Raw genomic sequence first — 20,334 nt, forward strand, 5'->3', positions numbered from 1 at the left:
TGTGCTTATGCGGAAATGATAACGGCGCGTACGAAAGTGGATCACAAAAAAAGAAAAAGAGGGACCAAAGGCAGCAGTTCATCTCAAAGCTGCCAAAGCTGTCAAGCTTCTTTACCGGAACCGCAGCAGCGGAGTCAGTGGAAGCAATAAGGACATATTAGGTCAACAGTCACTGTGTCATAATGTGTCTCATAACTGATCTAATTGTTTTGTATGCTATTCTTACTTTGCAGGTGACACAAGATTGACCACAAGGCTCTTTCCCTAACCCTGTCTTTCAACATATTTTATTCTTTTTTTTTAAAATAAATCTTTATTCATCCTGGAATAACAATTGTCAAGTCTTTACTAATATTGTATAACAAAGGTCACATCTTTGTTCAGACTTGAAGAGTCAAGATTATCTTGTCAGTGAAACATGCATTAGTCAAGGGTTGAAGAAGACCAGGAAAACTACATTTGAGACAAATTAAAATCTATTTGCACACATCCACGCTTTAAGACAGTATGAGAGTTTGCAATGTCCATGGAATATACATATAAGGTACATTAGATTGGTAGATGCAGGGGCCCCCAAATGACTGTTTGCCTGGAGCCCCCAAATGGCTAAGTTCGCCACTGAGTAGGAGCCATCGTGGGGAGGCCCCTCCTGCACTGAACAGAGGGGGAAACGCAGTGGAGAGAAGTTCTATCATGTTGTCTGAAGGGACGTCTGACTCATTAGAGAAAAATGAACATTACCGCCTGAAATGATTCAATCAGATGAGCTTAAATTGCCTTCATGACATCACTATCTAAACTATCACTGATCTAAACTGTAAAGATGCTTCTCTGAGTCTTTTTTCATATGAACTAATACATTTAGGTAAAGGTTCAGAGTGTCTCACCTGGACCTGTGCTGTCGGGTTTGTCTGAGGTGTCTGTGCTGGAGCAGGTTTCCTCGCCCTGCCAATCAAAGACACACACATATGTTAAAATAACAGAAACACGAGTGAGGATTTCCAACCCTCAACTCTGACACATCACACCAGATACCACAGAGTGGGACGATGATAACAATCAATTTATGGCAAATAGATACAAAAGTCACACATCAAACCTTTTCAAAGGTGTAAACTCTAAAATTTCCAATGTTTAAAATTTACTTGGACTAACTGAAGTGGAGCAGAGAATTCTGAAAAGCAATAATCCGCTTTGATCTGATATCACAGAGAAATGATTCCAGAGAAAAACAATCAGATTGAATTACAGCCCATCCCTACGACTTCCTACTAAAGACCAACCACGTTTATGATCAGCGTCTCGAAATGAGAGGAAACAAACTTATTAGTTTGCTTTTTTTTCTGGTTTGAAAATGATCTTCAAGTAGAAAATATCCGTAAAACTCATGTTTAGGATTATTTCTGCAGCATTTGTCACTTGTATGTTTCACAGTTGATTTCGTATGTTGCATCTCAGATATTCAAAAGCAGCAATTTCACCCTCTGTTAATTCATTGATTTCATTTAATGAAGTCTAGCAGGAGGTTTCAGGTAAGTTCTTACTGTGTTACATAACATGCAGAGGACTCATCCAGGATTTTGTGGACTGGTGCCAGCCTGTTAATGCTGGAAAAACCATCTCCCTCATCACCAGTGAACATCCAGGGAAGGGACATTGAGATGGTGACATCTTATGAGTACCTGGATGTTCATCTGAACAACAAACTGGACTGGACTCATAACACCACTGCACTTTATAAAAAAGGACAGAGCAGACTCTATCTGCTCAGGAGGCTGAGGTCTTTTGGGGTGCGGGGGGCACTCCTGAAGACCTTCTATGACTCTGCTATGGAGTAGTCTGCTGGGGGAGCAGCATCACAGCAGCTGACAGGAAGAGGCTGGGCAAACTCATCAGGAAGGCCAGCTCTGTCCTGGGATGCCCTCTGGAACAGGTGGAGGAGGTGGGGGAGAGAAGGATGACAGCCAAGCTGTCCTCCATGACAGACAATGACTCCCCCCCCCCCCCCCCCCAACACACACTCACTGCACTGAGGAGCTCCATCAGTGACAGGATGCTACATCCAAAGTGTGTGAAGGTCATTCCTTCCTGCAGCTGTCAGACTACACAACAAAAACTGCTCCAAGTAATCTGGGCAATAATCTGTGCAATCCACCCTGTACCTAACAGTCTGCAAATACAATTTATAATTTCTTAAGATGATGTTTATTTTTTATTCCACTCTTTTGTATATAGTTATTGTTTTTACTCCATCGTTTCCGCTTTATTGGTGCTGCTGTAAACTGGAATTTCCCCTTGCGGGACTAATAAAGGAATATTGAATTGAATTGAATTGAATTGAATTGAATTGAATTGAATTGAATTGAATTGAATTGAATTGAATTGAACTGTGTTAGCTGCAGATTAAGACCGAAGTGTTGCAGAAGTTTGAAAAAACACAAAAAAACGAATAAAATATGCAATAAAAAAGAAAGCAGAGATTATATTTTACACGTCATCTATTCTGGTATTAAAAACGTTATTATCAAGATGCAAGATTTTACTGCAGACGACTGCTTTTACAGCGCCTAGAGGCCACGTTCCTCTGTCTCCCATCAACCCCCAGAGGCAAGCTGAACTATCGCCACACAAAATTAGACGTTTCATCTAAAGAGACTACAGTGAGGCGCGTAAGTAAAGTGTCCATGAAGGAATAAAGTGAGTCTCAGGTCGTTCGCTGAGTGAGAAGAAGAGAGAATAAAAGCCAGAGATCTTTTTAAACGCTAATGTTGCGTCTCAGGAGAACTTCTTCCTCACCTTGCTGCTCTCGTCTCTGTCTTCACCTCCATCAGCTTTGCTTTCGGCGTCGTCCTTCACCTCCTCGGCTTTGCAAACACTAACAAAAGAAACGACAGACAAGAGCAGAAAAAGAAGCTTGAATCACGCAGATGATGTCCTGCCGAGCTCCACGGGAGTACGACTGAGGGCTACGCATGTAAGGAGAGAGCTCAACGGCGTAAACGCTGAGTGCCAAACGGGGCTTCGCTGATGTTTGAGTGGAGATAAAACACGTCAGAGCACAGAAAACACAAAGCGACACAGACCGAGATGAGCTGTTAACGATGCGGAGAAACAACAAAGAGACTGTCAGAGTATAACCTGTCAGAATGTGATCAGGAAACAGACTGAACACGACAGGGTGCACCGTTCAGCCGGTACCATCTCTGAATGGAGTAAAACTGTCCCGAAGCACCGAAAAATGACTAAAAATGCAAAGTTTTTAACGAAGCCGCTGAAGATGGCAGCCTCCATGAAGAAGAAGAGAGGAGTGTGAGCACAGCCTTTGTTAATGTAATGCATGTAAACACATAATAACTGAGCTGCATGTATTTCCCAGCTGTGGGAGATTCATGACCGACAACACTGCGTCACAGTCTGGACACAGATTAGCTTGAAGTCGGCCTCTGTTGGTCTTTCTGGTCATTCATTGCTCCTGTGACCAGGCTGGTCCTGCTGACATCTTTATACTGAAGTGGAACAAAAGCGAACAGCTGAATGTGTTTGGGCTTTTCCACAGTTTAAGAAACAAACTAAACTTGCTGGAGAGGTTAAATGGGAAAAATCTAACGAAGCTGCTCCGCACTGCTCCTCATCCCGGAGAAAACGTTCATTCCCAGGATCGAAACTCTTAGTTTGTTAAAATGTGTTTAATATGCTATAGTCAGGACATCTGTCTCTGCTGCTTTGACTGTTAATCTGTTTAATCTGTCTCTCCTCAGTCCCCAAACTTTACAAGGTGCAGCACTGAATCACTGGAGTTCTCCTCCAGTGATTCTCCAGCCTTCAGTTGCACTAAAACAGTCTGTTTTAAGCCTGTTTTCAGCTAGCTAAAATTAGCATCCCAATTAATATCGCAGTTAATATGATGGATGCGCCTTGCTAACCAAGCTCGCTAGCTGGTGCTAGTGCTAGCAGATAACTTAGCCCTCCCCAGCTCCACCCTCCCATCCAAATATGGTCACTTCTGGCTGCAGAAAACCAAGATGAAAGCTTTGTAAACACCATGTTTGTTTTCTGCGCCCTCTGCGCTGCGGATTGTAAAGCAGGCGAGCGCTCCAATGGCAGCAAAGTGCAACACTTTTTGTTTGAAGGTTTTATATTTACTGTACCTCTGTGTATTCATTTTTTCCCTCCCTGTTTGAAACCTGTACAGGAAGCCTGCCGAGTGAACATTTTGAGACTAGAAGGTCTTCTGCCACCAGTCGCTGTGCTCAGCTGGGAACAGCTTCAGCTTGAACAGGTAACAAAGCGAATGATGACTTCAATTACCTTCAGGAAGAGGATCAAAGCTTCCTGTGCGCCTCGTCCTCATAGCTCTGCTGTCAGCCGGAGCAGCAGCACCCAGAAAATACATTTCCCACACCGCGTTTTCGCTTTCTTCTTCCTCCCTGTCAATTACTCCTCTCTGGCTCATATAGCGTCCTCTTGCAAGACTCGTAAGTACAGTGACACTACCAGAAAAATGACTTGTGAGGACGGTTTCACAGCTCGTATGAGGACAAACCACACGCCGTTTAGAGTTCAGTGGTAGGTTAGGGCAAAAATGAAATACTTTATGGAGACACACCTGCAGCTATGTGTGTGTGTGTCAGTCTGATATCTATATAAATGCATCTCTTGCCCCATTTCAGGCTATCACTACAGCATGATCTGCTTGCTATCGACATAATTAGCTGCCTGATGTCACCCTCTGCGTGTGTGTTTGAATTTCAATGTGTTCATAATCTTGCTCTTCGCACTCAGTATGTAAAGCAGGTGTGTGGGCGGGGAGGTATCAGTGTCGACAAGAACAAACGTGGCATCAGAGAGGACAGGATGTGTTTTTCGCACCAGCGTTGGCTCCCGCTGTGAACGCTACTACTGAGAGTAAAGGAGGCGACGACTGGTGGAAGGAAGAAGAGGCTCCTGCTGAAGATCTGCAAAGAAGCCGAACTGTGGACGCGCGACTAACTGGAGCTCCATGACTGAAAATACTGTAGTTTGTGCTCATCTAACTGCAAATCTGGAATATGCACCAATATCAGCTGACATGATGAGGGTCGAGTCTGGCTTACGGCACATAAACACACACAGTGGGCTTTTACATTTTGTATGTGTTGTCCATCTTATTTACACTTTACTTTGAAGTACTTTTAAGTTTTCTCGAATCTCAAATTACTCAAATCTCAAGTTACCTTATACACCTGTGTGTGTGCGTGTGCATGCACGTGTGAGCACCTGTCAGTCATGTCGGGGACCCCCTCCCCTCCGCCCTGCTCGGCGGACAGCGCCGTGACATCTGGCATCCCCACTCTCTCCAGGAAACACAGGTCTGCATCTGCACGCATGGCGTTGTACCGCTCGTACCCTGATCAGCAACACACATTGATAGACACACACCTCGTTAAAACACAGAGCACACACACACACACTGGGGCCACTACACAGCACACATACATAAATAACAGACGCCATGTTTGTGCCACTGAATTATCTTTAAATCCCGACATGAAAAATAAAAAAATGAGCCGCTGCGCTCATGAAAACCCTCACCGTGTTTGTGGACTCCTATGAGGAGAGACTTGTCGGCTTCGGCGTCCCACCACGAGGCTGGAATCTCTATGTAGTCGATGTCGGGTAGCGACACCTCAAGTTTACTGTCGACACGAACAGACACACGCGCGAACAATCGATCAGTGCTGTCAGTGTCACGTCAGGACACCCCGGCGTACCGGTAACACAAACAATCAGTCAGAATCAGAAATGTGTCAGACGGCGTTTTGACAGAGTGTCGAAGAACTTCGAGTCTCGTCTCAACGCTTTCAGTTTACTGTAAACAAGCAGAAAACATTCGATGAATCCATAAATCATTTCTTGAACCTCTTCTGCGTCAGTACAGTTCATCAGCAAATCAGCCGTCAAACTGAAGCTCTGCTCAGCAGGTACAAGATGAAGAACATGATGCACGCATGCAGTCAGAGTACTTCACTCTCAACCCACTGTGTAGTTTCTGTATGTATTAGCAGCTAGCTTCGCCTGTCTTACTGCACTGGTTTGTTTACACTAACTCTGGACCGCTCAGCTGAGGAAGACGGTAGCCAGATGTTATAATGTAATGAATCCAAAATTCGTAAATCACGACACATCCATGCTCCGTACCTGGCAGGTATTCCCTCTAGAGCTTGATTGGCAGCCTCGCCCAAAACCTCCACCTTCAGGTAGTACAACATCCGCACCCTCAGCAGCACCCTGTGGAGAGGAAGGGGGAGAGAGGGGGCTGCTCCTTCAGACTGCTTGAATTACTCCTTAAACCGTCCTATTGCTTGTTATTGTCTCGCTGCGTTTCTGAGTCCTTCTGTCAACACGCTTTGCTCTCGCCGGGCCACACAGGCTGATATAAAGGAGTAAAAACTTCATAAAAAGAAGCAAACATTTAACGAGCACACAGCTCTGCTTCTGTCCTCGTGCTGCGCTGCTGTGTTGTCTTAAAGCACCTCTGCTTTACAAGCAGCTACAAGTGACTGTTTACAGCTCAAATACATAAAATGACCTACAGCGCTGTTGTTCTGCAGCTCATCAACAGCACAACCAAACAAATGTATCATGTCATCTGCAAACCTGACAGTTTGGTCAAGCTGCTTCTCTGGGAAAAGCTCAAGGTTGCACGATAACAGGCTGCTGCTGCTGCTGCTGCTGCTGCTGCTGCTGCTGCTGCTGCTGCTTCCTGCTAACTGAACTGAGTGAAAGGATTTGTAAACTGACTTGTTGCAGTGTTGTTTGAGGTGTTTCTTGTAGCTCTCATCCTGCAGCACCACCTCAGGGTTACAGTGGACCAGCCAGTCGGCGTTCTTCACCTCAGGAACGTTGAGCTGATTCTTCAGCTTCTTCCCCTTCCGACCCCGGGGAACCGGAGCTGACAGACCTGACGAGCACAGTGGGAGGAAGAACGTTACGATGAACATGACGATGAAAGTGAATGAATCAGTTTACAGACATCAAAGTGATGATTAGGTGTTCTATGAAAAAGCAGGTGTATTAAGTGTTTGGTGGCTCCAGAGGGAGCTGTGAGAAGTCTGATAAATGACAGCAACTAGCATTTCAAGGCTTCTTTAGCTGCTACTAGCACAACCAAATCTCAGCTTTGACAACAAAGAAGAAAGTGTGGAATAAAAGAAGACAACATATTTTGTCCTTTTCTTGTCTAAACCGTCTGAATCTGTGGAGTTCTCTTTCTCAAAGCTAACACCACAGTGCAGGTGAATGATGAAATGCTAACCAGAGTGATTGAGCAGCGCCTGGTCCTGGCCTTCCTTGGTGGGTGAGATCAGATCCCAGATGAAGCTCTTGATCTTGTCGTCACCTTTGTAGTGTCTCAGGCAGTAAACCAGCAGAGCACTGCACAGGAAAAAAAAAAACATCTTCACATGACCTTCATACAGCGGCGGACACAGCTGGTGTCTGGACGGTTGTTTTTCACTGTCACACTCCCTGTAAATCACTCTGGACATTTCAGACTTTCTGTCAGGTGAAATTATATGGAAAGACTTCCTCACCGGCAGATCACCTCCATGTCTCTCTCTGCCAGGTGCCATTTAAAGCGACCGTGGTTCAAGATGTCCTTCCACCGACCCCACCTGGAAAGATACGCTGAGGTTGAGTGTGATGGAAATGCCCTCCAGCTACTTAGAAAAGGAAAGATCTCTCTGAGCTACTTTCTGCTAATTCCAGTGAAGCTGCTTGCTGGTCTGATGCGTTAATATGTATGAATCACCCAAAGATCAGCAGGTTCTTCTCAACCCGGAAGCATTCAGCACGGAGGTACCGCCGGCTGCGTTCGCCCAGGCGGCGAGTCCGACACGGCCGCTCCTCCGAGTCGCTGTCCAGCTCTGAGAACTCCATCAGCTCGTCGTCCTCGAAGGAGTTGTAGTGACGGGTCTGCTTCCTCACCCGAGGCGTGTCGATCACCAAGGACTCCTGCAGCAGAGAGGAGAATCGAGTGTGGGTGAGGGAAACGAGCATTAAGACCGACTTTGTAGTGACGAGATGAAGCAGGTGAGGAGAGATCTGTCGGAGCTTTCATCCTGCGCCTCTCCTCAGAGGAGGGGCAGTCCTGAGCAGAGACAAAGACACCCACATGCACATTATTTCTGTTCATGTGGGGGGGGGGGGGGGGGGTGTTCAAGGCACGACACACACACGCGCACATGCACACACACACAAAGTATGAAGACAGTAGCAGAGCTCGGTGTGCAATCTGCTTCATTCATTAAGGTGGTCCATCTGTTAAGGGGAGAGGAGAGGAGAGGAGAGGAGAGGAGAGGAGAGGAGAGGAGAGGAGAGGAGAGGAGAGGAGAGGAGAGGAGAGGAGAGGAGAGGAAAAGGAAATGAACAGAATTATTTGAACTCCTGCTGTCCTTCATCTGACTCTCTCCATCCACTCCTCCAGTACTCCTCCTCTACTCTTTCTACCTTCTTTCCTTCGCATGGCGGACGTTCACCTCCTCTTCAGTGGTTTCAGCTCATCTGCTCTTCCTCTTTCTCCTGTTTCTCCCTTCACTGTCCGCCTGTCTTTGCTCCCTTCTGTCTCTTTCTTCACACCTCCTCTCCTCTCTTTCCTGCCCCTTTCCTTTGAAACTCCTTTACTTCTTCTTGTTCCTTTCCTCCTCTCCTGCTTAAATCTGTTCTCCTCATCTTTCTGTACCTTCTCGGATTTGGAGTCGATCTCCACCTCAGCGATTTTGGCCCATTTCTGCCAGAAGTTGGGGTCGTCCAGAGAAATGTCCGTTCTGTTACCGGATGAGATGAAACTGGCCTGAGGACAGAAAAACAGAAAGACGCGATTAACGGTCAGATCTGATGTTTTCCACAATCATTTAATATCTTCACATTTGAAGACAGGACGAAGTCAATGTAAGGCCTTCACTAAGACACTGAATGTAATTTGAGACATATTTTTACACGGTGTCATCTCAGAGGGAGCACGCTAAAAACAGACATCAGCGCTGGTGTCGTCATTGTCTTCATCAACAACAGAGACAGTGAAGCTCTGCTCCATGTTTAAGGACCTGTACCTTTGCGAACGTGGACCCTTTCCCTTCAGACTGGATGGTGATGGTCTGCGTTCGTCTCTGAAGTATCTGATCGATGTCTTCCTCGCAGAACTTGGAGCCCTCGTCTTCCTCGTCCATGAGCGCTCCATAGGCGCCTTTTTTCAACAAATCCTCCACTTCTAGCTTAGAAAGCTGCTGCACCTGCAGCCACAAACAGCCAGGCGGGTCAGAATTCATGATCTTTTCATCCCTAATCCGCATACAGCTTGTAAATCGTGATGGCACATCCCTGAAGAAAAGCACACCTCCAGCAATCTTTTAATATCCGTTATAACTCCAATAGGAAGTAATCTCTCACCCCGTTGAGGCTTCCTTTGCGGTTGATGTCTTGGAGGACGGCTTTGTCCAACCCCAGCTTCAGACTGGCCTTGTCAAACATTTCCCTCTCGTACGAGTTCCTGGTGATCAGCCTGTAGACCTTCACCGCTTTGCTTTGGCCAATCCGGTGGCAGCGTGCCTGGGCCTGAAGCGGGTCAGGAAAAAGATGAGAGACATAACGAGTGCATTGTTATTGTGCTTCCAGTCAGACTCAGGAGGAAAGCTGACAACAACTAAAACTTGATGTGACAAAAATAAGAAAAGTTAGAATGAATAGTAGTAATAATGAGCTCTGTTTGATCTTGGCCATAAGGATAATCAACAACCTTAATTTCTCTTGAAAATGTATAAAGAAATACGATCTAACATCAATTGATCAGGAGGTTTAATCACAGTGACTGATAAGAAATATTAGGCTGTACACTCGGCAGAATAAATCCACTGCAGGGACAATAAATTAAAACGTACTTCATATTTAACAGGCTAGGAAGAACGACAGAGACTAAATCTGCCAGGTGCCATTTGACATTTTTAGAAATGCATTTTGAGTGTTCAAGAAACGGAAACATCCATCAAACTGTGGGAAAGCTTCGCACCCGCAGAGGCAGGTATCACCGCGTGCTCACTTCATTATTCAAGTCATCTTTGAAGCACGCGTTTTGTCAACTGCTGCAATCCCAAAAGGCATCATAAACGCCAGCAACCATTAACCAGCTAAGACGAGCAGCAGCGGTGAACAGAGAGCGTCACTGAGACAGAAGATCTACGCTTTGACAGCGCAGTTTAAGTTGTTTAATCCTCTGAGAGCCGCTGGATCTTACGCGATCCCACACATCGCGCGGTCTTTAGAGCGTCATTACTCCTCAACCACAGACGTGCGTCTTCAGCTCTCTTCAGCAGAAACACAGCACACTGACAAAGCTAATATCATCCACCCATGTGGAACCTGGCACCGGCCTCCACCCACCTGCAGGTCGTTCTGGGGGTTCCAGTCTGAGTCGAAGATGATGCAGGTGTCTGCGGCCGTCAGGTTGATTCCCAGCCCTCCGGCTCGGGTGCACAGCAGGAAAACAAAGCGGTCCGAGTCCGGCTTGCAGAACCTGTCGATGGCCGCCTGCCGCAGGTTCCCTCGCACGCGACCGTCAATGCGCTCATACGTGTAGCTGGAGAAAACATACAAATGCGTTGATTTCTACAACGAATTAATGTCTTTCCGCTCCTCTCCTCTCATCGCTCCTAAACCTCTGCATGCTCCGTCTCTCCTCTTCTGTCTTTCCTTCCCTCCTTCCTCCTTCCTTACCTCACTCTTACCTCCACCCTCCCCGCCCCACCCTGCTCTCCCCGCTCACCGTCTCTGTATGAGGTAGTCCTCCAGGATGTCCAGACAGCGGACCATCTGGGAGAAGACGAGGACTTTGTGTCCCCCGGCCAGCAGTTTGGGCAGCAGCTTGTCGATCAGCACCAGTTTACCGGCTGCCTGGATCATGGCCTGCAGCTGGAAGTCCAGGGCGTCTGGACTGTGGCTCTTCCTGAAGCTTTCCAGGATCTTCTCCTCCGCCCCTGAAAGAAAAGAAAGGTGAGGCTCCACTTTAAGATGTGCGGGCGATTAGATTCATTATAACTTTCGGGATGTTTTTTCCAGTTCATCAGTTTACGCAGTTTTTCTCTGGCTTTGTTTGCTGTTCTGCCTGCTGTTGAACACATTACTGATGTGCTGCGTAATTATACGTTAGATAAACAGCCAATTTTAACTTCTGTGTTATTAGAGGTGCACTTACAACCAGGAGAGAACAAGGTCAATGACTGTTTTTGTGTAAAAGTGTGTGAGGCGGACTGTGTGTGTGTGTGTGTGTGTGTGTGTGTGTGTGTGTGTTTGCTCTCTCACCTGTGATCAGGTAGGGGTGGTTGCAGCACTTGCGGAGCTCCATCATGGTGTTAATGAGGTTGGGCATGTTGTGCTGGTTTGCTCCTTTGGACAGGAAGGAGAAGTTCTTCTCTAAGATGGCCCGGTAGTATTTCTTCTGAATGTTGGTCAGCTCCACCTGCAGGGACACCACCAGGAGGACAAGTTAGCACACAGGCTAACGGTGTGCTAACGGTCGTTCAAACGAAGCGTTTGCCCAGCACAGTTAACCTCAGGCTCAGGCTGCGATTTTACCTTCAAAGTAGAGTATTAGACAACACTGAAACCGTTCATCTGTTGCATTCACCAATCATCCTTTTCAGGAACACTGACAGTCCATCACAGGCCGACACAAGCACACCCACACAGACAGACGGACACATTCGAGGTCACACCTGCGGGCGCTTTTAGAGGGTCTAATTCACCGAACCTGCATCTGTTTGGACGACCAGAGGAAACAAACGCAGCGGATATGCAGAGGCCAGCGTAGTTTGTCTCACAATAACCGTTGAGCTCTCCTCGTACTCCACCGGGTGCCTCTGCTTGAGGTGTTGAAATAAGCTCGCTGTATTGCCTCTTTTCTTGTTACAGTCTTCCTGCACTTCTTACATATTACTGTGGTCTGTCATACATTTGATCTGTAGCTGCTCCCCTTTTTGCAACCGACTCCTCCACCCTGGAGCCGGCATGCTTGTTGCTGCTGTACGTAACGGTTTGATGTCATGTCACGACATCAACAAGTCAGAATACCGTCATTATCATGACATAAATACATAGATAAGAATTTCTTTTTATCATATTTAAAATTATACTGACAATACTGTGAACGATATGATCTGACACACGCCTTTTTGTTGTGATATCACGTGACTAATTGAGCCAAAACGGAAGGAAGTGGAACTGGAAACAAGTGTTAAACACAGACACTGTACAAATACACACACACACACACACACACACACACACACACACACACACACACACACACACACCTCTATGATGGTCTCTTCTTTAGGCGCCAGGTTTTTTTCTACATCGTCCTTCAGTCTCCTCAACATCATGGGCTTCAAAATGGCCTGAAGCTTCTTCACCTGTCGGAGAGAACGCAGGAGGAGGCGTGAATGTGAATGGTACACACACATTTTATTCTTCTCTGATAACAAGTCGAGCATCGTCCCTTCTCCTCACGTCCACACTGCGAGTGTTTTTTCTGCCTCAAATATGTTTTTGTTTTGAGAAAACAAAACACAGCTGATTCCAAACAACACAGCACACCAAGGAGGAGGAGGAGGAGGAGGAGGAGGAGGAGGAGGAGGAGGAGGAGGAGTGTGAGAGAAGAGCTGTTAGCATGCATTTAAAACAAACAGCAGCACTTCCTGAAGCTGCTTTTCAAAGCAAAAGTCCCCCCACACTGAGGCATGATAGACTGTATGCAGCATCTCCAAACGCTCCTCTCTACAAACCTGCTCATCTGTTTTGAGGTCTCCAAATTCTTCCAGGAAGGTGCTTTCTGAAGGAAACTGCAGCGGCTCCAGGAAATTCAACAGGCTGAACAACTCCTCCACTGAGTTCTGCAGAGGCGTTCCTGTCAGCAGAACCTTGTGCTCCTGTTGGAACATGGACAGGAGCACATTAAAAACATGAACGGCCACACAGAACCTGCTGCTTCCAATAACGCTGATTCAAACCGAACTGCAAAACAAGCCGGTGGGTTCATTAAAACAATCCTTCCAACGAGAGAGGAGGAGAGACGGCGGGAGATTAAAGAGAGACGAGTGAATTAAAAGAGACAAATGTACCAATAAAGGTGCGCAAGTGTGATAGGCGGGCAGGTGTAAGAGGATAAGTAAGGCTGCACACACTGCTGGCTCTAATGAAAAGATGTTACTCACCACTAAACGGACAGTGACGTAAGATAACAGCTACTGATGAGAATTTCATGATTCTGGACAAAAATAAGCTAATTCCTGCAACTGCTGTGTACACACACACACACACACACACACACACACACACACACACACACACACACTGACCAGGTTCATGAGTTTGAGACCCTCCAGCAGTTTGCAGTTCCTGTTTTTCAGCCGGTGGGCTTCGTCGATCACCACGCAGCGCCAGTGGAGCTTCTTCAGCTCGGGACAGTCGGCCATGATCATCTCGAAGGTGGTGATCACCCCGTGGAACTTCAGCACGCCTGGGATAGTGTTACCCTGCGGGCGAGAGGACGGTACGTTTAAAGACCCCCTCCAACGAAAAGCAAGCTTTTCACCTTGTTAACATTCCATATATGCTCAGAAATAAACAGCATTTCCACCTTGGACCTGCAGCAGACCACAAACACAGATTCAGGCACAGGTTCATACGGACCAGAAGGAACCAATGCCGTCAGCTTGAGGCGTGAAACAAGACCAGAGGATCAGAGGAGAAGTTGCAAAAAGAAAAATGATGAACCTTCACGCATCATCTGAAAATCCTTGAGCCAAACTGAAGCCTTTTTCCAGAGTAACATCCATTCATTGTGCGCACACAGCAGGTGCGATGAGTTAATTTTCTCCTGTTTTACGAGTTCACAAGTACAAACAAATCTGCAGTGTGCTAGCCAACGCTAGCCAGCGTTAGCCTGCCACATGATGAGGCAAGTCAAACGCTGACAGGACTTTTATATGGCCTGGAGGTGTTGACAGAAAAAAGCAAACGTTACTCAGAACAGCAAAGCTGCTGATGTCTGATGAGCAGAATCGAAGCGGCAGGTGGAGGGGTGGGTGGAGACAGAGGTGTGGACAGTATGTCCATGCATGCTACATTAGGGACCTCAGTTACATCTAAGCCGGTGTGAGGCATGAAGAGATTTTATTCATGCAAAGGACTTGTGGATATGTAATTGTGATGAGCAGAGATTAGTTTTCAGGGGTTTGATCAAAGCCTGAAGAGGGACTTTCAGGGGGTTCAGGATGGAATCAAGGCCCTTCATCACACGTCACTCTTCCTTCACTTTTAACCTTCCAGTAAAAGAACTAAATGCCTCCAAAATGCTGAACTGATGAATTTATCAGGCGTGACCAAAATGAATACTCACTCCCTGTGGATATCTGCAGAAAGTCAAATTCAAAACCATTAGCTGCATACAGTAACGTAATGGTAACTCTGTATTCATCTGAGACGCATGCAGCAATAAGAGCCCTGTGACGCTGTGAATATTTATACCAGAGTGAGCTGAAGAGGAGGAGCGGGTCGTTCTAAATAACTACACGGCTGAAACAAGATTCTGATCACTTCACGGCTGATATGCAGCCACCCTGCAGGGAGAGCGAGGTCAAGGGAAAATGAGGTCAATGAGAAAGAGAGAGAGAGATGACGAATGTCCTCCGGATGTGTGTCACATCCACCGGATTAAACACACGGCAAAAGTCTCCCCGACGGAGAGAGCGAAGGAGACAGAGCAAGACGCCGAGGATGATCTCAAACCTGAAGAATCATCTTCACATCATGAGGACGGAAGACGAAAACACAGCCATTAAAACACACTGATTAAAATGAATCTAAACATTCACCGTGTAATTAAATGAATCTCCAGCAGTCACCTTCTTCACTGCATGTGTAGCCTTAAAGGAAATAAAGAGGAACTAGTTCCTAAATTTCTACACTGTCTTCGATGTGTGAAGTGTGCTGCAGAGGACGCAGCAGCAGAGTGAGGATATAAGAGATACGGAGGAAGAATCACATTCATTTGGTCTGACAGATATCCAGAAATCAGACTGAAGGTGATCTGCACCAACAACTCCTTTATCATCGCATGAATATTCAAACCTCATGGGCGTTTTGACTCTCAGCAGAGTAAAAGGCAACCAGGTAAAATCTTCTTTTGTGAGCGACCTTAACTTAAGCAACTACATCGACTTCAAAAATGCATCGTAGTAACACAAACATTAGCTGAACATGAGGTGTCTGTGAGGTGTTCTATGGAGTCGAAGTGAACATTTTGAACAGTAAATATCAGGTTTTATGAGTCAGTACCTGTGAATTAAAGAGCTGGAGCTTATTAAAACAGCAACTGCGCAGGAAGCTTTAGTTCTCTTTCCTTTTCCTACAACCCCAATGCCACAACAGCTGGGAGGCTGATTTGTAAGCTATTTTTTTACATAAACTCGACTGAAAACAGCACAAACACAAATATCTGCTTATTGTGAACCTGGTGCAGCAACACAGGAGCAACTAAAGACTGGGAAAGGTGTTTGGAACATTCCACAGGTAACAGGTGATGGCATCAAGACTGGGTATGAAAGGGGCGTCCTGGATAGGCTCAGCCGCTCACAAGCGAGCTTCACCACTTGATTGGATGACGGAGATTAACACATGGACTCTTCAGAAAACCTTCAGTAAACAGTTTGTTTGGAAACGACTGCATCCTGTTGTTATTTATGTTTACACAGCGTCCCGTCGTGTCTCTAGAATCAGGGCTGTACGTGCAGCTGTGCCGTCTCTGCCTCCTTCTGTGACCTTCCTGTTTTCCACCTTTAACTCCAGCATCCTCCCTGCGCTCTGCAGACTGCAGAGACAACAGACCTTCATGCTGTCTCACCAGGGGTTTGTCTTAATCAGTAATCAGAAGACAACAACGTAAGACAACGCGCAGCACGGCCGCGAAACATTTCAACTCTGCAGTGAACTCGATTCTCAGCGAACGCCACAGACGTCACTCCTCCGGATGAACTCGAACAACACTGAATGAAAAGAGTCCGTGCGCGTTCCTCCAGAGGTTTGCTGGATTTCCAAACTCTCCACTAATTACTTGTTACAGCGGGAACAAACAAGGCAGGTTTGCATGAGTGTGGGTTCACCAAAAAGTCAGCATGGGATGAAACCAACTATTATTTTTACAATTCATTTATCTGTCAGAGCCGAAGGCTCTGCATGTTTGTCCTCCCAACAGAAATCCTCACATTCTAAAATGCAAAACTAATGAATCGACGTTTTTAGTCGATTCGGGCGGCGACTGCTGCCCGCAGACCGACAAAGGGGTCAAACATCACCTGTGGGTCTCTGTAAAACATCTCGTACTGCAGGATCATCTGCCGGCTGATCTGAGAGCCGTGATACACGATGACGTTCATGTGCGTCCACGTGCGGAACTCCCTCTCCCAGTTGGTGATGGTGGACAGGGGGGCGATGATGAGGAAGGGGCCGCGAATCCCCATGTTGAAGATCTCATACAGAAAGGTGATGGACTGGATGGTCTTCCCCAACCCCATCTCATCCGCCAGTATGCAGTTTTTTCTACAGAGAAGAAGAAAAACGGTGAGAGAGCAAAGGCGTGATCCTGAAACACAGCAAATACATGCTGTTCATGCTAATTAGCAGACTAATTAAGCTAATTAATGCATTATTTGTGTAAACATATTAGCCTTCTCATAACATGTTGGTGATATTTGCTTGAACTCTGCACCTTGAGACATGAATGAAGTTTCAAGAAAGATGTTCCTTATTAAAATGCTGCTTTTTCTGCAGATATCCTGACCAAGCATGTCACACTGAGACTTTCTATGACATGTTCATGTCAAACCTCAGACACAGGTTAATCAACTCTGGTCTTTCTTCAGTCTGTTAACGATGGTATGTGAGTGCTGGTAATATCTTGACAGAGAAACGGTACAGCTAGCTTAAAGTCCAGTTATAAAGCAGCACATTTATTCAATTTAGATGGCAAACGTCAGCAAATGCTGCTGCAGCCTCTGTGCTGACTGACAGCTGACTCCTGTGTGCTCGTATGTGCATCGTTTTTCTGGGTTTGACTTGTGTCTCCTGTCCATACCGAACACAGAGAGATGTCCTAATGTGCTGTCATTGTAAGTGATGGAGGACAGAATCGTCTGTCCCTCAGACTGCTGAAGCCTCGTGTTAGCTCGTTCAGTGTACACATGGACATGTGAGTGTTGTTCCTTTAAAAGACTCCGACCACAGCTTTGACTGTATTTGGTGGTGGTGCTTTAAGAAGTATCTCAGACGTGATAATCTGCCAGAGGAGACAGAGTTTGACTCTTCACCAGTGTTTACAGGACTGCTGTTGCTCATCTTAAAATATGAAACACAGGAGGCAGTGAAGTTAACTGGTGTTCATAAAAAGTTACTGTCCGACCCGAGCGACGTGTTAAAACCGCTGTGAGTGAACTTTCACAGTCGCTGTTCATCTAGCTGAAGTGTTTGTGTTTAGTTACATTTCTCATGATGTTTATGGTGGTTTTTGACATTAATGTCCGTTTATCTGTGGTCAGAAGACGGATTTGATGGTCAGAGATCGTTCACAGTGTGTTGTTCTTTCTAACACCGCATCATAAGTTTGGTCAGTGATGCAAATTTCACACCGCTTAAACCTCAACCAATGAAAAGGCTTCGATTCCAGCGTCTGTGTGGAGCGCTCACCTGTTGTACCAGTTAAACAGCAACCAGTTCATTCCCTCTAACTGGTATTCTCTGAGCTGGTTTCCATTGCGGTAATCTCTGGAGCGCTCCAGCTTCTGCCATTTTTCTGGAGGAGGACGCTCCTGTGAAACACACACACACACACACACACACACACATACACACACACACACACGCAGTCAACTTACCACTTCAATTTCAGTAATAACAACCAAACTAAATGCAGCTGGCCAGTCTTGCTGCCATCTATCAGGTTTCTGTTGGATGATATAAAACTGTTATTACGAGCAACCCTGTAGTCAAAGTTTTCTTTTTCTGAATGCGATCATTCACGCTGCAGTTCATCCAACACAAACAGGAGAATATATAAGGACTATTTGGTTCCCCTGATAAATCAGAAAGGAGATAAATGAGTTGTCCCAATTTCTAAAGATGAGGGAGGACCCGGTCTCTGATTTGTTGAATGGACAAATAATAAAATAAGTAGTTGTTGCTGCCAGGGTGAAATAAGTGCAAAAGCTAGTTTTGAAATGAATAATGGCTAAAAAGCAAGAATAATTTGCTCAGGTCTTATCTTCCTGGAGTGGAGAGAGACGAGAAAATTGGTGATATTTAAGCAGCAATTTTGTGTTCAGCATCCAGCAAAGTAAATGTGCTGTCGGCCTGGTCAGGATACCCACGACTTGCACAAAATACATCAGCTCTGCTCACATTTAATGGCCTCTGCTTTGTTGTCTGGGCCTCCCTGCGATGCCCACACTGAGCAGGGCAGCGCAGACGTGGAGAGGACCGCGATGTTTTACATGGATTTGATTGGGAGGATTTTCAAAACCACAATGTCACCTCCAAAAACAAACACAGAAGCTGACCCGATGGTGCAGAACTGCAGCACGAGACGAAAGAAAACCTTGCAGCGCTGATTGCGTTTGCACTCATTAGCGCTGACAAAACAAAACAAGGCCAAGACGGCGAATTTGAGGCAAAGTGGTTGAAGAGATGTGGGCAGAAAAGCTGGAGATGAAACGCGAAGCCACAACGTTGTTGTGCAGCTTTCCTTTTTCTTTCATCTGCCCACCAACCCAAACTCACAACATAAATGTTTTTGCTCACTATTTATCTAAGATAGTTTGGTTCCAGACATCTGAATCATCGCCCACATCTTAAAATCCTATCACACTGAAGGTCTGAGCCAATCAGAGCTTAGAGCCCATTAAGAACAACGGCGTCATCCCTCTGCTGCAGAGCCAGAGAACCGCCGCAAAAACGGCAAGCAGCGCGGCTCTGAACATCCACTTAAAGAAATAAGAAGTCATGAATCAGCACGTTTCTTCACTTCACATGGTAAACGTTAGCTTAGCTGCTCCAAGCAAACAGCGCTGCAGCGTCTGCGTTGACTGACAGCGACACAGACAGGATGATTATGTCAGCCGCTGAGGACAAGACAGAGCAAAACAAAGAGAGACGGGGGAACGGGAACAAGAAGTCATGCTGAATCATAACGCCGAACTTCAGAGACAGGCCTGCTGGTCTGTAACACCCACAGCTTCATTTATACAGTACTCCTTAAAACACGATCTGCCCGTCCTCCTTCAACACGTTCGCCTTCTAATTTTAAAGATCTGACCAACTTTTTTTTTTTAAATCCCACATTTGTCTCCTCACTTTCACGTCTCCTGTATCGCGTGTCTGCTCACCATGTGCCTGAGGTCAGCCGGCAGTTTCTGGATCTCCTCAAACTCTTTGATCTTCTCTGGGTCCAAGTCCTCCTGCAGCTCCCACGTCGCCTCCTCGTATGACAGACTGCACCACTTAACGAGGTAATGGGTCACCTCCTACAACATCATGCAGAAAAACATGATGTGTGTGTGTGTTTGTGTGTGTGTGTGTGTGTGTGTGTGTGTGTCAGAGGACGAGGAGTGTACCACCACACTGAGGACCTTCAGTAATAGCTGCTTTCAAAGCAGACAAACACTACTGAGACTGGTCTGTCTACGTACCTCTCCAGTCTCGGTGTCCGTGGTAACAGCCACCTCCAGCACTCTGTCCACCTCTACATAGTCTGGATTAAATAAGTCCTCATCAGGCTGAAAACAGGGACAAATAGAGACAGATTATTGGTTAATCATTATTAATCAGGTCAGGGGTCACAATCTGGAAAGTTAGCAAAGAAGAGCTGGAGAGGAAGAGCTGAAGTAAACTCTAAAATAAGGTGGAGGAGAAGCAGAACGGTGTTCTTCCACTGTCGTTCTGTGGGAAACACTGACCCATATAAATAAAATGAAGGTGACATTTCTCAATATTGGAGCCACATCTTCCGTAAACGCTGCTGATTCTTGCCGGACTGAGAGAAGTGCTTCTTTTCTACCTCTTCACATTTGCTCTGAAAAGACCTGATCAAGGCCGACGATGGAGCCTGACCAGGTTCTCCACCGCCAAGTTAAAATCACGCAGCAAGAAGCAAATTATGTCTCTGCGTCGAGGTGATGCCTCTGACCTTTACGGCACTTTGAGCACTTCGCAGGAGCTCTGGATGAATGTGCTGTGAAGTCATTACACACCTGAAGT

The 20,334-nt window shown here is 46.1% G+C and overlaps 1 protein-coding gene across 7 annotated transcripts in view; it reads right to left on the reverse strand.

Moving 5' to 3' along the window:
- The window catches only part of chd6 (chromodomain helicase DNA binding protein 6), an 80,486-nt gene that overhangs the window by 13,455 nt on the left and 46,697 nt on the right, over nucleotides 1-20,334 (reverse strand). For all 7 annotated transcript variants that reach the window (XM_070958487.1, XM_070958489.1, XM_070958488.1 and 4 more), the window contains exons 10-31: nucleotides 19,767-19,853; nucleotides 19,464-19,601; nucleotides 17,770-17,891; nucleotides 16,383-16,626; nucleotides 13,386-13,562; nucleotides 12,813-12,956; nucleotides 12,342-12,440; nucleotides 11,332-11,488; nucleotides 10,796-11,006; nucleotides 10,414-10,609; nucleotides 9,427-9,591; nucleotides 9,090-9,269; nucleotides 8,720-8,830; nucleotides 7,790-7,992; nucleotides 7,572-7,652; nucleotides 7,295-7,413; nucleotides 6,781-6,940; nucleotides 6,178-6,267; nucleotides 5,572-5,675; nucleotides 5,257-5,386; nucleotides 2,797-2,875; nucleotides 888-945 (exon numbers count right to left, since the gene is read on the reverse strand). In XM_070958487.1, coding sequence (XP_070814588.1) covers nucleotides 888-945; nucleotides 2,797-2,875; nucleotides 5,257-5,386; nucleotides 5,572-5,675; nucleotides 6,178-6,267; nucleotides 6,781-6,940; nucleotides 7,295-7,413; nucleotides 7,572-7,652; nucleotides 7,790-7,992; nucleotides 8,720-8,830; nucleotides 9,090-9,269; nucleotides 9,427-9,591; nucleotides 10,414-10,609; nucleotides 10,796-11,006; nucleotides 11,332-11,488; nucleotides 12,342-12,440; nucleotides 12,813-12,956; nucleotides 13,386-13,562; nucleotides 16,383-16,626; nucleotides 17,770-17,891; nucleotides 19,464-19,601; nucleotides 19,767-19,853 — 3,055 coding nt within the window. The remainder of the gene's footprint in view (nucleotides 1-887; nucleotides 946-2,796; nucleotides 2,876-5,256; nucleotides 5,387-5,571; nucleotides 5,676-6,177; nucleotides 6,268-6,780; nucleotides 6,941-7,294; nucleotides 7,414-7,571; nucleotides 7,653-7,789; nucleotides 7,993-8,719; nucleotides 8,831-9,089; nucleotides 9,270-9,426; nucleotides 9,592-10,413; nucleotides 10,610-10,795; nucleotides 11,007-11,331; nucleotides 11,489-12,341; nucleotides 12,441-12,812; nucleotides 12,957-13,385; nucleotides 13,563-16,382; nucleotides 16,627-17,769; nucleotides 17,892-19,463; nucleotides 19,602-19,766; nucleotides 19,854-20,334) is intronic.

Source organism: Chaetodon trifascialis, chromosome 3, assembly GCF_039877785.1.
Source record: "Chaetodon trifascialis isolate fChaTrf1 chromosome 3, fChaTrf1.hap1, whole genome shotgun sequence".
Taxonomy (NCBI): domain Eukaryota; kingdom Metazoa; phylum Chordata; class Actinopteri; order Chaetodontiformes; family Chaetodontidae; genus Chaetodon; species Chaetodon trifascialis.